At 46.2% G+C, this 24,232-nt stretch overlaps 4 protein-coding genes and 2 long non-coding RNA genes across 12 annotated transcripts; 2 read left to right on the top strand and 4 right to left on the bottom strand.

Annotated features, from left to right (window-relative positions):
• Positions 1 to 14: 14 nt before the first annotated feature.
• isy1 (ISY1 splicing factor homolog) lies at positions 15 to 4,203 on the bottom strand. Of its 4 annotated transcripts, none has more exons than XM_019880938.1 (12): positions 3,850 to 4,203; positions 3,099 to 3,121; positions 2,661 to 2,712; positions 2,502 to 2,567; positions 2,377 to 2,419; positions 2,160 to 2,272; positions 1,971 to 2,088; positions 1,687 to 1,809; positions 633 to 751; positions 392 to 484; positions 205 to 317; positions 15 to 162 (listed from the first exon to the last, which is right to left on the bottom strand). In XM_019880938.1, the coding sequence occupies exons 1-11, from the start codon at positions 3,850 to 3,852 to the stop codon at positions 210 to 212; spliced, it is 861 nt and encodes a 286-aa protein (XP_019736497.1). In that variant the 5' UTR covers positions 3,853 to 4,203; the 3' UTR covers positions 15 to 162; positions 205 to 209. The 4 variants fall into 4 exon arrangements, with proteins under 4 accessions (XP_019736497.1, XP_019736498.1, XP_019736496.1 ...); XM_019880939.1 differs by having other exon boundaries at positions 15 to 158; positions 3,850 to 4,202; XM_019880937.1 differs by having other exon boundaries at positions 15 to 168; positions 3,850 to 4,202.
• A 282-nt stretch (positions 4,204 to 4,485) lies between these two features.
• LOC109522405 (uncharacterized) lies at positions 4,486 to 4,903 on the bottom strand. Its single transcript, XR_002169562.1, has 2 exons — positions 4,751 to 4,903; positions 4,486 to 4,642 (listed from the first exon to the last, which is right to left on the bottom strand). It is a non-coding gene; the product is annotated as an uncharacterized LOC109522405 (long non-coding RNA).
• On the top strand, positions 4,633 to 4,930 carry LOC109522406 (uncharacterized). Its single transcript, XR_002169563.1, has 2 exons — positions 4,633 to 4,708; positions 4,818 to 4,930. It is a non-coding gene; the product is annotated as an uncharacterized LOC109522406 (long non-coding RNA).
• A 632-nt stretch (positions 4,931 to 5,562) lies between these two features.
• Positions 5,563 to 9,090, bottom strand: cnbpb (CCHC-type zinc finger, nucleic acid binding protein b). The gene is made up of 5 exons (XM_019881114.1): positions 8,931 to 9,090; positions 7,430 to 7,594; positions 7,177 to 7,242; positions 6,424 to 6,622; positions 5,563 to 6,247 (listed from the first exon to the last, which is right to left on the bottom strand). Exons 2-5 carry the CDS (start codon positions 7,533 to 7,535, stop codon positions 6,130 to 6,132), a joined length of 489 nt encoding a protein of 162 aa, XP_019736673.1. The 5' UTR covers positions 7,536 to 7,594; positions 8,931 to 9,090; the 3' UTR covers positions 5,563 to 6,129.
• A 439-nt stretch (positions 9,091 to 9,529) lies between these two features.
• On the top strand, positions 9,530 to 14,512 carry LOC109522491 (pyruvate dehydrogenase [acetyl-transferring]-phosphatase 1, mitochondrial-like). Its single transcript, XM_019881108.1, has 6 exons — positions 9,530 to 10,229; positions 10,804 to 11,003; positions 11,270 to 11,689; positions 12,228 to 12,328; positions 13,102 to 13,661; positions 13,923 to 14,512. The coding sequence occupies exons 2-6, from the start codon at positions 10,806 to 10,808 to the stop codon at positions 14,195 to 14,197; spliced, it is 1,554 nt and encodes a 517-aa protein (XP_019736667.1). The 5' UTR covers positions 9,530 to 10,229; positions 10,804 to 10,805; the 3' UTR covers positions 14,198 to 14,512.
• rbm39a (RNA binding motif protein 39a) lies at positions 14,341 to 23,233 on the bottom strand. Of its 4 annotated transcripts, none has more exons than XM_019881111.1 (15): positions 23,093 to 23,233; positions 22,051 to 22,102; positions 18,987 to 19,033; positions 17,746 to 17,904; positions 17,580 to 17,675; positions 17,371 to 17,488; positions 17,120 to 17,272; positions 16,419 to 16,565; positions 16,283 to 16,348; positions 15,907 to 16,111; positions 15,718 to 15,804; positions 15,520 to 15,631; positions 15,326 to 15,431; positions 15,177 to 15,255; positions 14,341 to 14,664 (listed from the first exon to the last, which is right to left on the bottom strand). In XM_019881111.1, exons 2-15 carry the CDS (start codon positions 22,099 to 22,101, stop codon positions 14,561 to 14,563), a joined length of 1,530 nt encoding a protein of 509 aa, XP_019736670.1. In that variant the 5' UTR covers position 22,102; positions 23,093 to 23,233; the 3' UTR covers positions 14,341 to 14,560. The 4 variants fall into 4 exon arrangements, with proteins under 4 accessions (XP_019736670.1, XP_019736669.1, XP_019736672.1 ...); XM_019881110.1 differs by having other exon boundaries at positions 17,746 to 17,907; XM_019881113.1 differs by lacking the exons at positions 22,051 to 22,102; positions 23,093 to 23,233 and adding an exon at positions 19,159 to 19,265.
• Between the last annotated feature and the right edge of the window lie 999 nt (positions 23,234 to 24,232).

Genomic DNA, 24,232 nt, shown 5'->3' on the forward strand with positions numbered 1-24,232 from the left:
ACGTTTGTCATAAATCGCTTCCGGTCTGACCGCCATCAACTTTTATTGAAAAAAATAAAATAAAAAATACAATTTGAAAACGTCCTGGGAATGACGGCTATCGCTGTTGCGACACCATTGCTGATGACAGACAGGTGTGTGTGTGTGTGTGTGTGTGTGTGTGTGTGTGTGTGTGTGTGTGTGTGTGTGTGTGTGTGTGTGCATGTGTGTCACAGTCCAAGCAGCGTTCTGGCTTCCAGACTTTGTTGCTGTAGAGTTTCGCTGGCGTAACGTTGCAAAAGCTCCATCTTCTTCCGGCGGACCAGAGCCTCCTCCACCTGATGCACACGTGCACGCAATCAACAAGCGGGTGAGCGGTGCGTGTGTTTGATGTCTTGTTTGTGCACATTACCTCTTTCTGTGAGGGAACAGGCACGTGCGCGAAGAAGGACACGCCCTCTTCGTCTTCCTCCAGATTATCCTGAGCGCACTCGTCCTCTTCGGGCTGCGGATAAAAAAAAAAAAAAAAAAGACAAAACAAACTTAGCACACACAAAACAAATGCGCACACATAACATTAATGGTGCTATGTGTGCAGGAGGTGTTGTGTCGTAGCAAAGGTCATGTGACAAGTTCATTTCTTAGATCACGACCTCCAGGTTGTTGACAGAGTAGATGCTGGGCTCCTCCTCTTCCTCTTGTGGGACTTTGTTGTCCCCTGAAGGAAGAAATTCGCGATCCGTCCTCCATTTGTGCACTGCTTCAGACACCGCTACATGTACACACACAGGCGGGTATATTCAAACTAGGGTCGAGCCATTATGGAGTATGAGACTGATTCCACTTTCACATGTGTGTCACAAGTGAGTTGATTTTTTTTTATACAACAAAATACATTTGACATATTATGCCAAATTTAAGGGTTAATCTCGCGGCCAATCCAATTTGGTACTGGCCAAGGTTTGCGAGCCACGCAGTCCAATTCCTCAGAGAAATGACAATCACATACAAACAGCTGTTGCTGGATGTTCTGTTCCGTGCTCCCGATAATAAATTCCAAGCATTTCTGGCGAATAGTTTCATCTTGAGAAAGCAAACTCCTAAACTTCTCTCTCAGAGCCAAACAGCCATTTTCCCTACTTGTACATTTTCTAAACTAAAATGTTGTCACTAAAAAATGAACAGTTGTTGTCATTAGGCAGACTAGGTGCTAAAGGAGCCACTTTTACCACCTCGAAGCAAAAATGAAACTGAATACTTTGTCATTTAGCATTTGCTTTAACTTTATCCATCCAACCAGTATCTGAGCAGAATATAACAGAATTTTTTTTTTTTTTTTTTTTTAGATTGATGTTTAGCTCTCTTTATCTATGTCCTATATGGTACTGAGTGATTTTATCGACTGGTTAATTAATTGGCCAGGCACTAATTTAATGTTCAATGACGAAAAGGTGTATTTAAAAAAAATTAAAAAATAAAAAAATAAAGAAAATAGATGAAACACACACTCACTCACTCCCGGATTGACATTCATTCATTCTCTCAGCTCTCTATCACACACACACACGCACGCACGCGCGCGCGCACGCGCACGCACGCACGCACGCACGCACGCACGCACACACACACACACACACACACACACACAGCCGTCTGTGTACACAAAGCTTGCCGAATGTCAGCGCCGCCTAGCGAGCAAAATGACACCTTGTTTCTCGTGCTGCATCTCCAGCGGAACCAGGACGCCGTCGTCTTCGTCTCGGTAGCCGTAGTACTCGGCGTCCACGTCCTTCATCAGCTCGCCGCGAGTCTTGCGCAGCTCGGGGGCGGCTGGCCATCAGCCACCAAAACACGCAACACAAACACATAATTGCAGACAACACACAACGGACATGCAAAACACACATGTGGCAAAGTGAGCATTTGGTGGTACATTACGTGACCTGCCCATCACATCTTGTCAGCGTGTCAGCGTGGGTGCGCGCACTTACGTTCTTTCTCAAAGAGTTCTCGCACTCCGGGCAGATCTCTGGCTGCACCAAAGTATTTGTAGCCTCGGTTGCCAGGAACTTCCCGACCTTCGTGGTCCAGCATCCTGGGGCCGTAGCGCTAACGCACACGCGCCATGAGTAATGATTGTCAGGTGCGACTTTTGATGACATGTACGGTGCGGTGCCAACCTTGTAGTCGGAGCCTCCCAGTTCCCGTATGCGATATTCCCAGTGCCGTTTTTCCCTCAGCAGTTTGTTGATCTCGTCGTTCAAATCTCGAATCTTGAACTCGCCCAGACCCGCTGTGCACAAACGCACAACCACACAGATTCACGCGCACACAAAGAGAGACATGTCAGACAGATGGACGGACAGAGAGATTGATGCTGCTTCTGCTTCGACTCACCATTTTGGATCTGAGCAACTTTTTTCGAAACCTCACTGATGATCTGAAACACACGCAACACACGTTTTAATTGCAGGCCATCAAGCCAGTGGTCAGTTATGTGCTGATATGCAAGTGGGAGGAACCTGTCTCCTCCACTTCTCAGCTTTCGGAAGATCATTGCACTCGGACGCCAGGAATGGACGACGCTCCTGCACACGCATGTAGCAAAGTTATCCTCAAGAGTAAAAGAAGGGAAATAATGAAAGATGTCAAGCGCATGAAAGATGTGAGTAAATTGCAACCTTGACTTTTCCTTCCTCCAGCTGAGCTTGTCGGAAACGAGCCAAGGCCGTCCTGAAAAAAAAAGACTGCAGATTGGAAAAGGACACTTTGACACCCCACGCCTGCCTACCCCAACCACGACCTGTCTCCTGCCTTAAGAGGACATGAGTCGGCTCTTCAAGCAACAAAGCATAAGTAAGACTCCAGGGTCGCTCGGCCTTCACTCAGATCTTCAAGAGATCTTTGGAACTTGAAACGTTCCACCATTATCCCAGTGCCCAAGAAACTTGCAATTTAGGGACTGAACGACTACAGGCCTGTCCTCAAGTCCTCTGAACGCCTTGAGTTGGACTACCGAAAGAGCATCCTAGATGACCTGGGCTGCACAGGGAACTACGTGTGGATCCTGACCAATTGTCACTGTACCAGCATGAGTGTTTGTGTTTGTGCGTACTCACATGGCCTTCTCAGCATTTCGAGCCTGTGTAAAAACAAAAGGGTGCCAAATGTGTCATCAAGCAACATTAGACTACCCCCCTCCTCTCCTCAATCACAAATGACAACAATATTTGTATTCGCTAAAAAAAAAAATGCGCATTTATGGCCAATAACACGAATGATTGACATCGACATAATCGTGGGACGGTTGTGTAAGCAGATGGAGCGCCCCTCCTCGCACAACGCTCAAGTAGACGCCCTCGATTAAATTACTCACGCGTCCAAGATGTTCAAGGGAAAGACATTCGCGTTTTATGTGCTATTTATATGATCATATTTAGATTTCTTTCTTTTGTCCCGTGTAATATATGTGGCTCCGTAGTTCATCATCAAGAGAAAAGTGTCAACACTGCAAGTGTGACTTGCACACAACAAAAGTGTTTTCAACTTGCGTCTGTATGCTAAGTGTTGGTGCGCACGAGAATCTCGTCCACAAATTTGAGAATTTAACATTGACCAGATGATCAAGCTGTAACGACGTAAGCTAAACGAACACATTCGTCTCATTACTTCAACTCAGTGGAAGCTTCGGCTCCTAATTAGAATGAATCTAAACAGCAGCATCGACGATAATGCAAACTCAAAATCATCTTTCGTAGAGTCACACGACTGCAAGTAGCGCGATGCTAGGGGGTTAGCTTCAGACTCCTACTTAATATTTGTGACATTTAAATGTTTATAAACTGAATTGAGATTTGAAGCAGTCCTTACCATCGCCGCTGTAGACTTTCAGACGCTATCGATGAGCTAAATTGGTAATTGCCTTCTGGAATAAACCTCACCAAAACGTCCAAATCACGCCAACAAAAACAGGAAGTGTCGTCGAGTCCACAGCTTCCTATACTTCCGGATTCATGAGACGCCGAGCGCCGGGCGTTCAAACTACTGCCCCCTACGGGAGCTAAATAAACTACAAACGCTTTTCCACAGCAGAAACGTTTTGGAGAACTTTTCAATTTACCGTAAAATTGAGTTTGCCCTTTGTTTCCTCCAAAACAATGCACCTCCGTAAAGAGATTCCCCGGGGACTTTCTCAATACCTCCTCATCACAATTACGACTTGTATGGAAAATTTCAAAAATATCAATTTTAATTCCATTATTGTGTGGAACCCGTGCCTGTGTGGCTTTTCTCTGAATACTCTGGTTTCCACCCGCATTCCAAAAACGTGTGTGATAGGTTCATGGAATACTGTACTCTTAAAATTGTCCCACGGTTTGGCTGGACTGTGACCGCGAATGGTCGTTTGTCTGTGTGCCCGGCGATTGGCTGGCAACCACTACTCCGCCTCCCGCCCGAAGATACGGAATATTAGTTTTTTACAAACAGAACCGGTAATTGAAGTCGCCGTAAAAGGAGTCAGACATTCCTCCTTCACTTTATTGCCAGCTTCAACAAATGATATTTTGCAGCCATGTGTCAAATTGTACAAAAATAACTTTTGCTCAACTTCAGCCGAAAATTACAATGTTTTCATTGACCTTTTGACAGCAGGGAAAAGCACCTTAGGTGGGGAAAAAGGATTTTTTTTCAGGACTGCTGCTGTGATTGGGTCCTCAGCACCGTGGAGGTGTGATCTGATTGGCTGCTTGCTTTCATGAATCCAAAGCACCTTAGGCGGGGAAAAAATTAATCTTTTTCAGGACTGCTGCTGTGATTGGGTCCTCAGAACCGTGAAGGTGTGATCTGATTGGCTGCTTGCTTTCATGAATCGGAATACAATTCACGTTATTCCATATCCGATTGGAATGAATGCAAATGCCATTAACCTATCCCAACCGCCCCCCCCTCCCACTTCAGTTATATTCTGAGTTAGAAATTTTTTGTTTGTTTCTTTTAAAAATTACGTTTTGTTTTCAGCTGTTACTGTTGTACAAATTTTTCCCGGCCTTTCAGATTTTTTCTTTTGAAAAATTGAATTCCAGAAAAAAATATATCAGAAAAACAGAAAAAAATAAATCTTAATGGGAAAATAAAACAAATGTTTTTTTTTTCCTCGTGAATGCTCTACGTATCTGCAAGGTCATTTGTTTGCAAGCTGTGATATTAAGGAATGAATAGATGTCTATATTGTTTTGAATGCGCTCCAATCCCAGAAAGAAAAATTCAGAAAAACAAAAAATCATTGTGAAAACACATTTTTTTGGAAAAACAAAATCCCCCCCCCAAAAAAAAACCTCTGAAAAATAGAAACTAACAAATAATTAATCCCCCTCAGACCCTGTTAAAAAAAAAGTTTTTCTCCTCCAAGTGAAAGGTTCTTAAAAGTTTCTGTAAGGTTGTTTAACGAGTTTTTAATAAAGGAATGAAATGTGTACAATCTCCAAAAAATAAAACCAAGTAAAATCCCTAAATTTGGAAAACATTAAAAATAAATATGATAAAAAACAGATTTTTTTTCTTAAATTAATTATTGAGAAAGTGTTGTTTTGCAATACGCTTCTCTGCCACCCAAACTGCATACTGTATACGCAACCAGTGGGCATAAAAGCATGAGGGTACCCAATGTTTTGTCCTTCCTTGTCGTTTTTCTCCTGGGCAATTTCTTGAAGGTTAGCAAAGCAAGTTCACGGCGCATTCGTGTCACCAATTTGTCTTGTTATCCCAGCATAAGGCAACCAATGTGAACAGATTGCTTGCTGCTGGCGTCAAGTGATGAGGGCCTGAAGCGTATCGAGATTTTTCATTGTATCTAAAGTCCCAAAGGAAAAAAAACACTAAAATCAGCCTAGGGACGGCTCGTGTGTGGGAAAGTCATGAGTCGAGACGCTTGCATTTCCAGGTGCGACCGCACTTCATTTGATAAGCGAGGCCTGACATCCGATGATGGAAACGCATCTCCTTGTTCTAAATCCCAAACAGTTTGTCGTTTTTGAGTCCCCGTTCGCTTGTACGCCTGCTGGCGCTGATGATATGGATCGGCCAAAGGTGCTCCCAAAGTGGTGCTCCCAAGATGGCGGGCGATCGTGCGAGCGGGTGAGCGGGCAAGCGCTAGGCTTCCTGGTCGACGGTGCACTCCTTGGCCAAGTGGCCCATCTTGCCGCAGTTGTGGCAGCTGAGCTGGGAGGCTTGCTTGCAGTGCATGGCCACGTGGCCGATCTCGCCACACCTGACACGCACGCCCACAACCACACAGACATGCGTCAGGCATTCGTCTACGCACACATCTATACATGCATATGTATGTACGGAAATGTATACAATACTTGTTCGGGTGCCTAATCGTGTCTTGACTTGTAAAGCAAATGTGCATTGAAGGCGATGCGTTGTGGCGGCGGTGCCCACCTGTAGCATTTAACCTTGTGGCAGCACTTTTGGATGTGTCCAAAGCCGCCGCACGAGTAGCATTTCTGCTCGTGCGCGTGATTGCATTCTCGCGCCATGTGACCCGCCTTGCCGCAGTTGTAGCACAGCGGCTCGCGCTCCTTCTTGGGCTCCTGGCACTCCCGGGAGATGTGACCCGCACGCCCGCAGTTGTAACACGCTGCAAACACACCAACCACATCAGTGTGTCGATAAGCACTTGTGGCGCAAATATCTAACCTTTCCACCTGGCGCATGTATCTAATGTCCTTTTTTCTCAAAGGAAGATGTGAATTCACTTAGATGGAGTGTTGACTGATAAACATGAATTTTATCACAGGCTCCATTGCAAATCTTTTGACTGCCACTGCTGCTATACTGCCAGTACGACTGCCTGAACAAATGCAGCCGGGGACCAGTCACGCAACATCTGGAGCTCTGTCGGTGGTAGAAATAGAGCGTGATGTTGATTGCCAACCGCCAAAATGACGAATAAATATAAAACAAAGTCCTCCCCAAATTCCAGTGGGATTTTTGCAGGACATTTTAGGAACTATCTGCGTCCACAGTTTGAAGTGGCCAATCGCACGCACCACAAATCCCCTCACGCTGCAAAAACGGGACGAGTGACGATTCGAATCTTGACAAGGTCGTCAGTTGGGTCATTCCTATCTCGAAAGAGCACTTTACAGCAAAACACATTTCCCCATTGAAATCAACCGATTGTGTCCTTACCGTCTTCCGTTCTCTCGCAGTCTCGGGCCACATGTCCTCGTTCCCCGCAGCGATAGCAGAACATGTCTGAAACGCAAACAAGGGGAGGATGTGACATGTCGTCCTCACGATGACAAGGAGATGAAAACGTGACGTGAGGACAAGACGACAAAAGGGGCTAACGTGAGCCTAAGGTGAGCTCGATTGTTTTTTCATGACATCGGACGTGAAGGCGACATGAAGGCCACCGAAACAAGACGCAGACGCACGCCACCTTTGGGCCTGGGTCGTCCCCTGCCCCGGTGTCCCCTGGCCACGTCGGGACAGTTCTTGATCCAGTGTCCGGCTCGGCCGCAGCCGAAGCACTCCACGCCACTCATGTCCTCGCTGACCTCGTCCTCCTCGTCCCGCCGCCTTCGTCCCGCCGCGCCAACAAGACCTGATGTGCTCATCATCGACATGGAATAAAGCATAGTTTCTAGTCATAAAAAAACATCAGAAGGCGCATCGCTCTGACGTCGTTACACACGCGCTTCAACGACATGTTGTCAAAAGGGATTATTTTATCATGGACCAAGAGTTCCTCAAACGTCCACTGAAAAGCCCTTCACTGTGATTAAGGAGTGAATGCTCCCAAATGCAGTGACTGCATTGGCTGTTGTCGATTAGTGGTGCCTTGAAACGCAAATGACCTGACCTACCAACTTTCCAAGATACGAGCTGTCATTTGGCCAAATGTATTTTTCTTTCTATAAATCTCTGCCAGTGTTTATATTTTCACCAACATTTCTGGAAAATCACAATGTGATTGTTTGAAAATGTAGACACTTGAAGGGAATAAATGTTGCATATGATATTTGTCACCTAATTGTTCTGAGAACTCATGAACATGATCAGTGTGTTCACACAATAATCACACATTTCACTATGGCGATCAAAGATAATTTGAGCAAATTTCTCCTTTCACAAGTGTGCATGAAGCTGGTCGCCAAGAACTTTTCTGACCACTGGCGTCATTTCAAAGCGACGCCTCTGCTGTTGTGGTGCACAATTCCAACGTAGGGGGCGAGAGAAGCTACGCAGCACGATCGCGTGAGGAAATGTCACATTGCTCGTATGTTTTGGATCATCACGTGCGCATTTTTCAACCGTTGTGGTTCCCAAGAATAACTCATACATTGCTGACAATTTCATTTGGTACTCTTTACTGCAAAAATAATTTTATTTTAATAAAAATCTGTACCGTATTATAAAAGGAAGACATGACGAAGATGAACAAAGTCAATCATCATTAAAACAGAATATTTTCCAAACCTACTTGGAAATATTTGCAACCTCCAAAAATGTATACATTTGGGAATTTTCTGAAATTGAAGCTCAATGTGTACGGACGGATTAAGATCACCGTCAAAAGACGTATGCGTGATCAAGGATAATTTTGAAGTCACGGCGATGATGGTTGAAATCGGGATGAATGTGGTCTGGCAACTCCAATGATTTTGACATTCCTGGACGGACAGACAGAAGAGCATGATGGCCAGCATTTGGAAGCGGGAGTTGGGGCATCCGGACGCAGCACCAGCGGCCCCAAGACGCTTCATTCCGCTACGCCTCAAGCTGCGACTCTCCCCGTGAAAGTGGGCCCCCGCTTAGCCCCCTAGCCTGTTAGCATCCTGGGCAGGCGGGAGAGTGAGCGCCATGGCGCCTCCTGTGGTGGTCCTGCTGAGGGAGGGAATAGAAGGTTGAAGCGCGGGGCGTCAATTGGACTAACTCACCTCGCAGCTAAGTGTCCAAATGGCGTCTTAGCACCAAATGTGATGAAGCGGCGGTTTTGTTTTGGTTGATCCTGTGGCTGTCCCGACTCTTCGTTCTAACTGAATTTGCACACGACTCGCAGCGAAGCGAACCGAGCACACTTTAACGCATCAGCGCTGATGCATTCACTTGGTGTAGGAAATGGCGTGCTTTATTAAGTGAATTTATAAACAATTTAAGACATCACATGCTAACTTACTTGCCTGACACGTCATTAGGGCAAAACTCAAACCAATTTATAGTAACCCCTTGTCGCCAATCACTTTTAATCAACTCTACCCGTGTTTTAGAGCATTTATGGTACTTGAAATTTTACTTCGGTTGTCTTTTAAGTGTATGAAATAATCAAAAACTTAAAAAAAAATTACACCCAAAGCTACGATGGTATCAAAAGTATTCTCATCAAAGAAACTATAGATGATCGCCTTACCTAAATTTTCTCTTTTGTCCTTCCAGTCTGGCGTAGTCCCTCCAAAACTAATAATTGCTAAAGTCATTTTGTCGACTTAGACCCCCCCCAGTCCTTGTTACAACATAATAATATTGTAATAATAACATTTTTTATTTCATAAATGTGTAAACAAATCAAAGCAGTAAAGAAGATCTCAGCTCCAAAAAGATTGATGATCCCTGGTTTAAAAGTCACTGAAACAACAATTCATCTTATACTAGCTTTTCATATTTATCTTATTTTTCCCCTTCAACGTCGTTGTAATTAAATGTTTTAGCTACATTTTATTTTGAATTTTCACTTATACTGTTCATCCAGAATTTTCCATTTGTAGGAGTTTCTGAATGGGAGTGGAATCTTGTACAAGCATTTTGGCTTTCATTCCCTCCTTGCACTGTTGTTAAATTGTGCTAAACAAACAAACAAACAAACGAACTTGAAGCTTGTCTGTTTTTGGAAGTGACTTCAAGTTGCTGTTTTTTATTTTCTTGAATTACTTGAGGGTGGTCTATTGTTGGGCCTGGGGGGTCCAAAGGTGACTGTGTCAACTGTTCCTTTGTTCTGTGTGTGTGTGTTTTGTGAGCAAGTTGATGGTTGACCGATTAGTTACGTCATGCAACATGATGCGAAAGCTGCCAAAGGTCTCGAGACAGGCGTCAAGACGACGACCAATTGGACAAGCTCTGACTCCCAAAGGAGAAAGTCCCAAGGTGAGGTGGCGAGAGTGCAACTCGGCACATTGGCTCAACTAGTCATCAACTATTTGGACTGCACTCAATATCAAAGAGGTACAAGACAGGAAAAACAGGTTAGTTTACTTTTTCCTCAAGTTCAGACAATCTTTCGGGGAGAGCGTGTTATTTCATCCATTAGGCTAATTTGTCAGTTGAATCATGGGTCAATCGGTTGGTCAGTTAGTTGACATTATGGCTGCAGTGCACGATTATTTTAACAGAACATTAATCTGTTGATCTATTCAATTAATCGAAGGGGATGATTTTTTTTTAAATCCATCACTTTGTTGAAAAACAGAAGATTGTTTCCTGTTGTGCAGAAAACACAAAAACATGAATTATCGTCAATGGTTTTATCTGTGACATCCGTCAGAAAATATTCCTCAATATCTTTGGGGGAAGGAACAAGTAATCGATTCATTGTTGCAGCTAGAGTCAATCGAGATCCCCAATTTATGAGTTGGTGGGTGTGTCCCCTCCCCTGGTGTGGTCAGACAGTTTTTGCTGTTGCCAGGTGTGTAATGCTAATGAGCGTTTTGCCTCATGACCGGTCATTCTTTTGAAACGTCTTCAAGAGTTCGCTTCCCAAAATCCAACTTTGGCAAGTAAAATGACAGCATCCCGTAAAATTCACGTGTCACTCAACAGCCATGTTGGGAGGAGGCGTCAACGTGGGCCGGCGGCGCAACTTGCGCGGGCTCTTGCTGTTTATCGGGCGGGGGCCTCCATCTCTGCCTGCCTGCAGACGCCATCACCCAGCAGGAGGAAGGAGGAGCAGCAAATACAGAGCGGCTATGGAAGTTCACGGGGCACACATGAGCGCACCTGACATCAACAACATCCTCAAGGTAGGTAGGATGGAAAAAAATGATGTACTAACGTGTTAGATGAGGCCTCTCAGGAAGGAAAGATGTGAGGAAGACAAAAAGGAAGGGTAAGGAAAGGAAGAATAAAAAGGAAAACAGCAAGAAGTAATTAGTCGCACAGGAAGGAAAGAAGGAAAGGATTAGACCAAATAATTTAAGGCTAGGAAGAAGAAAAGAATATCGTAAAAGTCGCGAAGAATGGAAGGTAGGGCCTGAGGCGTCCTCTAACTGGGAATCTTCTGGCGCAGGCCAACGAATACAGCCAAGTCCTGCCGCGAGGCCCCGCCTCCCACGGCGCACTGTCCTTCCATAGCAACACGCTGGCGTCCAACCAGCCGGGCGAGGACTGCCGCAGCAGCGCCACCTGCCTGTGGGAGGGCGGCGGCGTCCTGTTCGGCGTCTTTGACGGTCACGGGGGCCCGGCGTGTGCGCGCGCCGTCAGCCGCCGTCTGTTCTACTACATCGCTGTGGCCACGCTGCCCCTGGCCGCGCTTGCCGAGTTGGAGCGGGCAGTGGACGAGGGCCGCGCCGTGCCCCCCCTGCTCGAGTGGCTCAAACACCCCCGGGACCACCGGGGACCCGACGGCGGCCGCGTCGCCTTCCAAAGTCTGCGCAACTACTGGCAGGAGAGGCTGGACGGGGACGACGACGACGATGACGACCAGCAGGTGAACGCAGCAGAGACGCTGGAACTTTTCCTTTTCGTTACCGCAAAGGTTAACAAAAAGTTGAGTATCACGAAATAGCGATAAAAGTTCACGTTATAATATATTAAGATCTACACGTTTTGACGTTTTGCACCGTGACAGGATCTGGGGTTTTTGAATTGAAGGACACATTTGAGTTGAATTTTAATATTGATGCATTTCACGTTCGAACACGTAATATTTGTTTGTCAAAATATTTTTACTCCACATTGGCAGCTCCACGCTTCGGTAGTTATACATTAACACATTTTTTTTTCTTTCTTTACGAGGGAGGCGGGTGGTAGTAAATTCTTGGTGAGGAAAATATTTACAAAGACTACAAAGACTATCGAGAAAGATTTGGAATAACAATTTGAAAGTATGGGACATAAAATCAAACATCGAAGTTTTGATTATTTTGCCAGTACCTGAGGCGCCTGTGTATATTCGCAGAAATGTTTGTCGAACCCCATCTCGGTATTGTGATGTCATCATGCCACTCCTCTCCGATTGGTTGCAGGACGACAGCATGCTCAGTTGTGCGCTGGAGAACGCTTTTCGTCGCCTTGACTACGATCTGTCCGTGGAAGCTCAGGTGCACGCGTCGGCATGCTCTCAAAGGTCCGTCTTCCCAACGGGCGCTCTCTCGGGGATCGACACGGGATGCCCGAGAAGGAGGGAACAGAGTGAGGGCGGTGTGGAGGGAGGGAGTAAGGAAAGAAAGATGAAAAGGAGGTGAAGAGGATACATGGATGTGTACAGGGATTGGAGGAAGGTTGCAGGAAATGTAAAAAAAGTGAAAAGATGGGTCGGACGGAAGGAAACTTTTTATTGAAGCAGGAAAACATGGGTATGTTTATGGATAGAAGGAAGGAAAGAGAAAAACAGGACTGAAGGAAAAATGACTGAAAGAAGGAAACATGGATGTTTGAAAAGACGGGAAGAAAGGAACCAAAGCAGGAAACGTCAGAGGGGGTAAGGAAGCATGATTGAGGAGCTGGAAAGGAGGATAAAAGGAAATAAATCAGGATGAATGGAAGGAAAGTGTGGGTGAAGGCATTGAAGGAAAGAGGGTTGTATTGAAGGAAGTGTAGCTGTTTGAAAGGATGCAAGGAAGGAAACATGGATTTATTGATGTGTACATCACTTATTTGATACTGGAATGATTAACTGAAATGATGGACAGCAGGACATCAGGATCCAATTTGTGGTTGACCGCTCCCTCAAATATTTTTCGCAACACTTTTATGTTCAAAACGCATCAGATCCATTGGCTGCACAGTTGAGTTAAAATGAAGTAGAAGGCAAAAAGAAGGAAGAAAGGAAGGGGAAAAAGCAGGAAGGAAGAAAGTACCGGGACAAATGATTTCTTTGCCCCGCCGGGTTTTCCGCAGAGGCCGGTCTCCAGCCGAGAAATCGAACGAGCCCTCCCCGCTGCGGGTGGCGCTATCCGGCTGCACAGCGTGTGTGGCGCACGTGCAGGACGGCATCCTGCATGTTGCCAATCTCGGGGACAGCCGGGCCGTCCTGGGCGTGCAGGAAGCAGATGGACGCTGGACGGCTGTCGGTCTGACCAACGATCACACCGCCGACAACCCAGATGAGCTGCAAAGGGTCCTGGGAGCTCACCCGCCATCCGAGCGCCGGACGGCAGTGCGGCATCACCGCCTGCTGGGCTTGCTGTTGCCGTTCCGGGCCTTTGGGGACGTCCGCTTCAAGTGGCGTCCAGAGACCCTAGCTCGACTGTACGAGACGCGGCCCGACCTCCGCGAGGGGGCCCGCGCCCTACCACCGCCACCCCACTACTTGACCCCGCCTTACCTGAGCGCCGAGCCGGAGGTCACACGACGCCGTATCTTGCCGTCTGACAAGTTTGTGGTTCTGGCAAGTGATGGACTTTGGGAGCTGATGCACCGACACACCGCCGTACAAAGGCTGGCGGAACACCTCAAAGGTAACACACTGTTGCGGACAACGGGACGGTGCGCGCGAGCGTGTTGTTTACCTTTGATGTTGAACATGTTGGAGTGTAGGAAGGAGTTTTGACTTTTTGAGGATGTACAACAGTGTGAGAGCTTGTGTGTCTGCTGTAGTTTAACATGTTTGAAGAACAGGAAGCAGTGTGTGTGTTTATGTGGCTGAGTGTGTATGCTGCAGGTCACCATGTTGGAAAGTAGGAAGGGGCATAACCTTAAGCTCCTTTTCATTGCTCCAGACCTCCGGGAGCAGAAGCCCATCATCGCCAGCGCGGGCACGACCCTGGCTGACCTACGGCGCCTCCTCCTGGAGAGGAGGGGAAGGGTGCGGTCGGTCCCGGAGGACCACAACGCTGCAACCCACCTTCTGCGTCACGCCTTGGGGGATGACGGCTACGGGGGTGTGGCCACATCTCGCCTTTCCAAGATGCTCAGTCTGCCCCCTGAGGTGGCCAGGAGGTACCGCGATGACATCACCATCACCGTCATACACCTGAACGAACCCCACCTCTGACCTATCAACTCCCAACAGAAACAACGGTCCGTGTACACACAGGTGCATGTGTGTATTTACTACTGTGTAGCCCACATTTAAACAGCTTGAAAGCATGTAATGTCCCCCCCCCCAAAAAAAAAGACTTGTTTATGACTTGAAAATAAAGTTTAATCAAGGATTTTATTAGAAAACCAAGACAAATGTTTGACGTCAATGATAGGGCCTCCTCGCAGCTCACAGAGCTCACTCATTGGACAGCACGGGTCCGCGCTCGATGGAGGCCACCCCCTCGACATTTTCAACACGACAGAAAGTCAACAGGAAGTAGCTTACTGAACGATCCAAAAACGAGTTATCAAAACATGTCCAGCGCTAGCGGAATCATCGGCGCGGAGGCGGGACCACCAGCTGCGTGGCAGTGGCGGCGTCCGGGAACAGGTTGTGGTAGGCGGGAAGTGGCACGTATGCCGCCTTTATCATCTTGCCTGCAACCACACGTAAGAGCTCATCAACACAGACACAGCAATACCGGAAGTGAAATTGATATTGGAGGATCTGCTTATTATGGTCACATGAAATATTCATATTTCAATCATTATCCGCACTGTAAACATTTGAATAACTCATGAGAACCTTATGTCACAACCATTCATATAGGGCTGTCAGCTTCCGCGGTTGCTTGGTTACTTATCCACACATAAGGACTGAACATTTATGATCATAAGATTAGTGACATACGTTTCTCTCATCTTTTAACAGATGAGAGAAATTGAGTTCGCACACTTTTTGGGTTGTAGCTTCAACTTTTGTCCATTGTATTAGTCTACAGACCAGGCTGGTTCAGCCATCACATTGGTTTGGAGACTTGTTAAAACGAAAGGAAATTGAACAAATAGGTACCGGCCCCATAACCAAGTTGCTATGCGCTTGGTTGACGAAAGCATGACCCAGACAGCAATTTTGTCTTGATAAATACATCATGTCCAAAAAATCTCACCCGCAAAGTATCGTCCGTGAAGAGCGCTGACAGCCGCCATGGCAGCAGGGATGGACGGACACTTGACATACACGTTGCCCTGGAAACCACAAATTTAACTGAGCCTGTGCGCACACACGCATTATCAAGAGTTCGGGTGTCAGCTGTACCTCCGTTGAGTTCTTGTCCACATAGATGTGAACGACGCCGCCATGTTTGTTGCACTCCTCAATGACATCGTGCTGGATATCCATCTCCCAGCCAGGATGATCCTCACTGACAGGCAAACGCGCACATGCAAACATTAGCAATGACAGTACCAATTGGGTTGAACATGTTGGACCGCCGGAAGGTGTGTACACACCTGCTGGGGTTGAACATATTGGAGAGCTGGAAGCAGTGCGTGGCCAAAGGCTGAGAGGGAAGGTTGAGTGCCGGGGGGTTCATGTTGAGGTTCATGGATGGATTCATGGCAGCTGTCAATCAATCAAGCATACAACGGGTGAGCAAGGCCAGCTAATGTATCAGGGGCGGGTCTAAGTGTAAGTCAAGCCAGCCTTACCTGAGACGGCAGCCATGGCACCGATGGCGATGGCGCCACTCATCTGCAGTGCTTGCTGGGCAGCGGGAGGGATCTGCAGGCCAGTACCTGAACGCAAACCACACACCACGACTTGTGTAGAAAACAACTCTCCATCCACAGAAGAAGCTATGGACACCCGTTAAAAGACGACTTGCCAACCGGCCTCACCTTCGGCAAGCCGAGCCATGAGTTGCAGCCGCCCGGTGGTGCCCAGGTCGATGCCGGTGCGCTCCAGCTCGTCGCTGTCCAGCAGAGAGGCGGCTGCGGACCCGTCGCTCCGCTCAGTCACATGGCCCACCTTCATGGGCCGGCCTGCCAGCTCAAAACCATTGAGCTGCTCCAGAGCTTTCTTGGCGCACTCTGCGTCTGCAAACTGATACGGTCAGATCAAAGATAAGAGAACAGGATGGGAGAAGTTCACATGTAGAAGACTATGGCTTCATGAAAAAGTGATGAATTAGAAATTCATTTCTACAAGCGTCTTTATTGTTATTGTTCCATTTTTATGAAAATGAAGCATTTTATTCTTCACGGATCAACTCACTGTAATAAAGCCATATCCTTTGGAGCGACCCGTCTCGCTGTCCATCATAAGCTGGATGCCTTCGATCTGATGACAAAATATGAAGTTTATAGCCACTTGAAGTAGCCGTTTCTTAGTCGACTCGAAAGTGTCTCACCCTTCCAAAGGGCTCAAAGATTCCTCTCAGCATCTCCTCTGTGATGTTGAAGTGCAGCGAGCCGATGTAGAGCCTCATGGGTCCTGATGAGCCTTTCTGAAGGTTGTTGGCGGCGGCCGCAGCGGCGGCTGCTCGGTTCTTCTCAGCCTGGAAACGCAAATCCAAACACGGTTAACACACGCTAACTAGTCGTAGCTCGCTTGTCACATATTCACCTCCTTGATTTTTTGCACCAGCTTCCCACTTGACTTCATACTGCCATGCAGAATTTCCAAAGGCTATTTAAATGCAAGTTTTTTTAATGTTGTGTTGTGTTGTATTATTTTGTTATTTTATATTAACTTTTGCGCTTTGTTACAGCTGCAGCTGATGTGAAAGCACCTATATGAATAAAGATGAATGAAAAATAAAAATAGTTCCAGCGTGTCCAGTATTAAGTTGTGATTTTATAAACTGCATATTTTGAAAGCAGCTACACCATTACTAATAATCAAGGTCTGCAGATTCATTAACAAATAAATGTTTTCTATTCAAGTCATGTTTTTTTTGTTTCCTTCCTTCCTGGAGGCACGTAACATTGGAAAAATACTTTTATTGACGCTCAGTAAACTTACTAAAAGTTACTCCAATAGATTCTGCTCCATCATATGATCAGCTCCCCAAGACACATAACCGTTCATTGCTTGTTGCTTGCATGTTACCTGCGAGGCCTGCACAATGATGGGAACTCCCAGCAGCCTCTGCCCTGTCAGCCCGATAGCGAGAGGAACAGAGCTGGCCTCCACAAACTCGATGTAAGCGATGCCCTTTGACCGACGCGAGTTCCTGTCTGAGATCATCCTCACATCTCGAACCTGCGCACAAACAAGCGGGAGAGGTCACCGGCTGCAGCCAATAAAAAGAAACAACCGCTGTGCCCCCCCCCCCGTACGGAGCTCTATGGTGACGTTACCTTGCCCACAGCAGAGAAGAAGTCCTCAAGGTCTCGAGGTCGAATACGGGCAGCAAGCTGCATGCAGAAGACGGTCCTAGCATCTCGCTCCTCTGGAGTCAAGTTGTCCACCAGAGGCCTTCGTAGGACAAAAGGTAAAAATAAATAGATAAAAAGGGAGGGGGCGGGGGGGCAACATCTGAAACCTTAAACATGTCTTCAGGACTTACTTGTTGGGACTTTTCTCCCTCCTGATGGGACTCTTCTCTCTTCTGATTGGACTTTTCTCCCTCCTTATGGGACTCCTGCTCCTTGATCGCTTCCGCCTGCACACACAGGTCACAAAAAGTTCCTGTTGGTGACTTGGCAAACCTCTGAGGAGTACAAGGAACTCACGCCTTGTGGTAGTCTCTGTAGCGCCCGCCCCTCTCACGACTGCGTCGGCGCTCTCGGCTGCGACTGCGCCGCTTCTCCCGGCTGCGCTTGCGTTCGCGACTCCTCTTCCTCTCTCGACTTTTGCTGCGCTTCCTGTCGCGACTACGGCTGCGCTTCTTCCTGCTAGAGTGGCGGCCAATCACAACACGGCAGCGAGGACCGCTATTACTGGCAAGACGACCAGGACATGCCACACGCCAGACAAAAGAGATAAAGACACACAGGGAAGCGGACGAGAAAGAAACGCAGACAGGCCGACAGAAAAATGTTGGATCAGAAAGACAAATGAAAGTTGAAGGACACGCAGGAGACCAACACAAACAAGCAGACTGACAGAGGACAGACAAATTCCAGCCAAATGCACAAATAGGTAGACAACAGACAGATTGGCAGGGAAAGAAGACAGACAAGCAAGGTAGACAGACAGGATTGTGCCCCCCACCCCCATTCCCCACAGGTGTAAAGAAAAAGCTAATGATGATTTGCTTTAGTTCTCCTGATAAATCTTTGAAAAACATTTCCCCAGCCGTAACGTGCATCACCTGCCTCAGAAATAACGGACATTTGTTTTTATGTGTATATACTGTGAAAACAGCGTGGAGGTTATCAACAAGCCCCTTTTGTCAATCACCCTCGGCTCTCGATCAAAATTAACATCATCGTGACACTGTTGCATATTACCTCAGTTATATGCGGATCGTCATATGAAGTAGCACAACAATGACTTTCTGACGTGGTGTGAGCAAGATTTTAAAAAGCTCATCCCAACATAGACATGATGTCCACAAACGTAGATGATATTTGCAATATGGTGGACCCGGATGAAAACGGATTGTTTCATTCCGATTCCACAAATGCAATATTAATCAGAACAGAGTGTTTTGATCGGCGCTGGCAGAAATACCTTATTCTCGTTCACGATGTGTAACATGTCGAGGTAATTTCTTTCTCATGCCATTGAAATGATCACAACTGGGGTGCTAAGGTTGTCTCGCCTCTCATCAGAGAACCTATTTTTGAAGTAGCGTATTCCCACTTAACTTATTTCCGCAGCCTTAATGCTTGCAAAAAAAAAAAAAATTTTTTTTTAAATCACAAAAATGGATAAAGCGACCGCCCCTTACAGGTTGACTGGTGAGACAAGACAGGACAAGACAAGATGGCAGGCAGACAGACGTGCAGAGAGTCACGGCGGCGGGTACCTCTTGGCCTGTTCGTCCCCGCCATTGGGGCTGGCCGTCTTGTCGTCCTAGCGGGGTCGACAGAGAAGAGCGTGAGGAGGCAGACGCGACATTGGGGTGTTGGCAGGGGAGGGGTTGGGGGCGGGGGGGCAAAAGAGAATATGGAGAGTGAGTGAGTGACATTCAAACAGACTTTTTGTGTGCTGGGGGAGGGGGTCAGAGCTGAGGCAGGCGGCCGACTCGGGCGGGAGGGACTCTTCTTCCTCTGTGGGTGCTGCGCTGGGACGCCTCTCAAGGGCCCTGCAGCAGACAGGAGTCTTGGGTCAAGTCAACTCGCAAGTGGGCAACGTCTTCCTTCCTTCTTTGCGCTCACGGGCTCCTCCACATCTCAGCTGCCCTCATCCACTTGTTGCTCCCTTACGACTACACAACAGCCAGGAGCACCGCCTGATGCATTACCCTGGGAGTCACCACACTATCCAACCCCTTCATTTCTTGAAGATGCCACGAAATGCGCAGTGTGCATGTGCGTGGCATCTATGAACATCCAACCAAAATAGCTGCTTGGTTATGTCAAATGATCTTTTGCAACAAAAATGACACTTTCAAGTACCAAGAGAGATCCAGCCCACCGGTGTCTCCGAGCCACTCCAAAAACAGAGTTACCGTCCCTATTTGTGGCTTTTTGTGGGGGAACCTATTCTATGTTACTCACTGTTTTTGGACTATTTCTGAGGTGGCACAAGATAGCGCCAAAGGCCTATGGCTGATACAAATGCAGAAGCCACAGACCCGCAGACACTATGGAGGTTGCCATGTCATTCCGTGTGTTTGAATGGAGGAATTGTATCGATGGCCTGGCCAACCTTAAATATCAGTGCATTGGTGTGCAGCGTTTGGCTCCAACAAAATGGGTGGGAGTGACAAAGGCTTATTTTGTTTCTCATCGACAAATCTGAAGCAGGGCAAGAGGATAGATGCCAAAATTGTCAAAGAGCGGCCTGAGCTTGTAGCATTCGCCAATAAGCCGATCTGACCTCACTCGGCGAGATAGCCACTGCTCACATGTGGAGTTCTTCGAAACACTTAGTTGGCTTAGCAATGTTACATCCATACAGTGACACTATCATGAAAAGGGTCCACCCTACCACCACATGCACTCGCCATTCCAGCAGTTTTGTGAAACTCTCTGCTCCCGAAGTACACACTACTCTTGCCTCATCAGCTTTTCTATTTCTGTAACAAATGACTGCAAGACTCTGCAATGAACAACAAAATTCACCTCATTCATTCCAAAATCATCAGTTCAAATTAGGAGACACTGCATGATCGCTGCACCTGTTTAGCCTGTGACTAAACTTTTACTCACCAAGTAGTATAATGTAATGTCATGTATTATGTCAGTATGCAACTATCATCTCTTGTAAATGTCATCACATTCTACGATTTTCTATACAATTGCTTTTTTTGTTTGTTTTTAACTCTGTCTGCAGTCAGGTCAATATTGCACATTATTGATATTTAAAATAAACTTCGTTATTACTCCACAGCTCCACCTCCCAACATGGCATATAAACAAATAGTGACCATGTGGTGGAAATCAACCCATCACTGGGTGTACTTGGTCTCCTGCATTTGGCATTGGAGCCATTCACACAGAGCGGCATTATGCAAAAGGATGCATCGCGCTTTGTTTCTGTCAATGCTGCCGATGCCACATAAACTACATGCCTGACTGTGTTTGTCGGTCAGCCGGCCTGATCATGCTAAGCTAACAGCTGCTTTCCTGTCTGGCTCAGTCTGTCTACTCATGTCCCACAATAATCCTCCTCACCGTGGAGTCGGGCAGAGTGGATCTGTGACACAACACACTGGCAATCACACGAGAGAATTCAAGTCCACAAAGAGAGATCCCATTTCCTCATGAGTGTATGCAGCCAACATGACATCACATTGGGCATGCTCAACCTCACACACACAGTTGAAGTCAAGTTGTATAGCTCCTCCCAACAATTATTATCTGACAAATTGGGTAATTCTTTGAAAATAAAGTGAAGTCTCATACTGCAAGTCAGGAGTTTTCCATTAATTTTCCCAAGTGGCCATGTGATAAACTGAAATGACTGTCAAGGGCCACACCATCATGCTAATTCAATTGTGTTCAACTATTACTTTGTCTTTTTGTAAAGCAGGGAATTGTATTTGTGTTAATTGGTTGCAGTCGTGTAGCTATGGTATATGATGTTATAATTAGGAAATGGAAATTAAACTTTAAATCTGAAGAAAAAAATCTAACATTAAATTGACATTAACATTCATCACGGTGTAAATCTAATATGTCTGGTCATTGGGTTGTGTGGGGGGGGAATAGCAAACCACCACCTCAGGTACTCATTTGAGAACACGCCAAAATTGTTATATGCACCCCTGCTTTTATTTTGCAAACATTTATGGCCCGAAAAGATAAATTCATCAGTTGATGCTTCTTTTTTTGTGCATGTTTTGACCTCAAACATATACTAAGAGCCAAACCAAAATATCCAAAACCAGTCAAAAGTTCTACAGTTAATCGTTGTTGCTGTATGGATTTAGGGACCATAAAATAAATTAACTTACTCATTATACAGCAGTCGAATCAATCGAACAATAATCAGTGATCACTGTTAAATAGACGCACGTGAAAACCTGGAGTCACCCATTTTAAATAGCGCAGCCACTTTTGCATATGCATATGTGCTTATAATTTATACTTTTGTTTTTTTCTACTTTCTCTTTTCTATAATTTTTGCTGCTGTAAATTGCAAATTTCTCCATTGTGAGACAAATTGTTTTTTCTTCTCTTCTTCACTTTTAGAATGCCAAACGGAATCTGAAAAAAAAATCTGCAATGTTAAGGCCCCACTGAAATTTAAGTTTTATGACAAACACTTAAAACCTGACATTTCAAGGCAAAGACTGCGGTTCAACAACCCTAACAGCAACCCTCGTGTTCCTTATGTAGCAACCGGTAGCTAGATGTCCATTTGGACGGTGATGACTGGCAGATATTTGTGAAGTTCAACAGATGACAGAAAAAGATGCTCACCTTCCGGTAAGGAGCCTCCAGCATCGCCTCAATGTCCAGGTCGTCCGCCATGCTACACACACACACACACACACACACACACACACACACACACACACACACACACACGATGTCAAATCATTATTTGGCATTTTATTTTGAAAACAAACATGAGATGAACAGCTGATTTTCTGCTGTCTATCGGTCTATTTTATTTTTAAAACCATAAATAAAATAAAACAAAGTTAAATAAGGTAAGTTTATGATTAGGGAACCCAAAGTTACTGAACTGACATTGCCCTAACAGCCAGTTACGGAACCAGTTAATAAGGAAGCCAGTAGAATTGTGACACGGCAGCGTACACACGACGCAAAAAAATAACCTATTCACGACCAACCTACTGAAATCACTCATGGTAAAATATATATATATATATCAGGGCAGACCCAGAATTTTACATATATAAAGAGGAAAACGGTGAAGCGTTCAGCAATTAACAGGTGAAAATCTCCGCGAAAGGGCGAACACGCGAGGAGCGGGGGTTCAATGTAATGACATTTCGATTCATCTCTTGAGGAAAATTCAGTTGATACACGGATAAGTGCCGTCGTCTGTACGTCTTCAGGTATCGAATCGATGTAGCTCGGTGCCGTTTAAGCGCCATTTTAAGAGGATTTTCGGTGGCTTTTCACCTTAAAATGGCGCTGAAACGTGTTGACCGAAATCCGGTGTGTAGCTATAAACGAGGGCAAACGAGTGGTTGTCAGGCTCGCATCGCGTGTGGATTTTAGCTGACTTGATAATGGGGAGATAAATTAGCGAACGGGCAGTTAAACTGGCGATGGTGGTATTCCTTCCATCGACGAATAGCGACCACTCGGCGTCTTTTCACGTGTGTCTTATATTCTCCTTCTTGGCCTTGTGAGCGCTTCACCATTCGCGAGGCCTCCATGGCGCGCCCGGCGAGCTGTTAGCTCCCGAAGCTGACTTACAACACGCCCGCCTTTAACGCATATTCCTGGGCCCGGGCAAAACAGTTGAGCGGACGAGACGGGTTTTTACCTCGTTACTCAGCTCCTCGTCGGCTCCGACTGCAACAAAAAGGGTCAAACGTCGCCGAAGTTGACTTTGACCGCTCCTCCGTCGTCCGCGCGACGTTACTTCTTGTACTTGAAATGGCGCGAGAAATTCTCGCGAGACGAGATTATGGACACGAGATCACGAAGTCATTTTGACTGACTGCTTGATGTTTTTGGGTTTCCTTTGTTTTGTCCTAACTGAGCAATTGAACAAGATGCGTACAAATATTGTGGCTTTTCCCAAAGTCAAATACAGTACAAAAAGATTCACATTCAACAAATTAAGTAATAGAAAATAAAATATAGTGCCTAAAGATAAATGTTTTCTGGAAGGCTTTCAGGCATCATTGCACATGTTTATGGTCTTTTTGTTTTGAGGTTGTATATCTTGAGTCATATTTTATTGGAAGTAACTGTAATTCACCTAGGCAGCACAGTGGTCGACTGGTTAGCAGGTCCGCCTCACAGTGGAAAGGTGCAGGGTTCAGGCTCCAGCCTTCCTGTGTGGAGTTTGCATGTTCTTCCCCTACCTGCGTGGGTTTTCTCTGGGTACTGCAGTTTCCTTCCACATTCCAAAAATATGCATGGAACACTCTAAATTGTCCCTAGGTGTGATAAAAATGAACCATGCGTGGTGTCCAAACTCGCCCTGGTTTATGTGTTCCACAGAGACAACATAAGGAGGAGCTTCTGAAGGTGACAAGGGACGCAACCTGCGAATTGTCTTTCTTGAATTTGGAAACCGCGTGCGGTCGAGTTGCAAAAAGTAACGTTATGCAGCCGAAACTGTGGGCTTTGGAGGATCCAGCCTGTGAATTTGGACACAGCCCCACAATCCGTAATTATATTCGCTTTAACCAAAGCAAACAAAAGTCAAAGCTATGTGTTTGATTTGTAATTGGTCCGATATGGTGATTTCAGGTCGCTGGTGGTGTATTGGTATGCTCGCCGGACTTGTGTGCGGGCAGCAAAGGATCGATTCCCCACTCAATGATTGTGTGGTTGTGGGTGTGAATTGTTGTTTGTCTCCACATGTGTCCTGCGACTGATTGGTGACCAATTCAGGTTGTAGGCTACCTTCTGCCCGAAGTCACCTGGGATAGGCCCCACCGACTGTTGAAAA

The sequence above is a fragment of the Hippocampus comes genome, unplaced genomic scaffold, assembly GCF_001891065.2.
Source record: "Hippocampus comes isolate QL1 unplaced genomic scaffold, H_comes_QL1_v1.1 scaffold68, whole genome shotgun sequence".
NCBI classification, from domain to species: Eukaryota; Metazoa; Chordata; class Actinopteri; order Syngnathiformes; family Syngnathidae; genus Hippocampus; species Hippocampus comes.

What these genes read in the sequence shown, in the direction of transcription:
- isy1 (XM_019880938.1), bottom strand. An exon ending in AGAACTCTTTGAGAAAGAAC is followed by an intron (nt 1,810 to 1,970) that starts GTAAGTGCGCGC and finishes GCTGATGGCCAG; the next exon opens with CCGCCCCCGAGCTGCGCAAG. An exon ending in CTGTTCCCTCACAGAAAGAG is followed by an intron (nt 318 to 391) that starts GTAATGTGCACA and finishes CGTGTGCATCAG; the next exon opens with GTGGAGGAGGCTCTGGTCCG.
- cnbpb (XM_019881114.1), bottom strand. Translation starts at nt 7,535, where the DNA reads ATGAGTGGCGTGGAGTGCTTCGGCTGCGGCCGAGCCGGACACTGGATC. An exon ending in GGGACGACCCAGGCCCAAAG is followed by an intron (nt 7,243 to 7,429) that starts GTGGCGTGCGTC and finishes TTTGCGTTTCAG; the next exon opens with ACATGTTCTGCTATCGCTGC. An exon ending in CACAAGGTTAAATGCTACAG is followed by an intron (nt 6,248 to 6,423) that starts GTGGGCACCGCC and finishes CGTGCGTGTCAG; the next exon opens with GTGTGGCGAGATCGGCCACG.
- LOC109522491 (XM_019881108.1), top strand. Translation starts at nt 10,806, where the DNA reads ATGTTGGGAGGAGGCGTCAACGTGGGCCGGCGGCGCAACTTGCGCGGG. An exon ending in ACATCAACAACATCCTCAAG is followed by an intron (nt 11,004 to 11,269) that starts GTAGGTAGGATG and finishes CTTCTGGCGCAG; the next exon opens with GCCAACGAATACAGCCAAGT. An exon ending in GCGTCGGCATGCTCTCAAAG is followed by an intron (nt 12,329 to 13,101) that starts GTCCGTCTTCCC and finishes GGTTTTCCGCAG; the next exon opens with AGGCCGGTCTCCAGCCGAGA.
- rbm39a (XM_019881110.1), bottom strand. Translation starts at nt 22,101, where the DNA reads ATGGCGGACGACCTGGACATTGAGGCGATGCTGGAGGCTCCTTACCGG. An exon ending in TGGAGGCTCCTTACCGGAAG is followed by an intron (nt 19,034 to 22,050) that starts GTGAGCATCTTT and finishes CGACCCCGCTAG; the next exon opens with GACGACAAGACGGCCAGCCC. An exon ending in TCTTCTCTGCTGTGGGCAAG is followed by an intron (nt 17,273 to 17,370) that starts GTAACGTCACCA and finishes GTTTGTGCGCAG; the next exon opens with GTTCGAGATGTGAGGATGAT.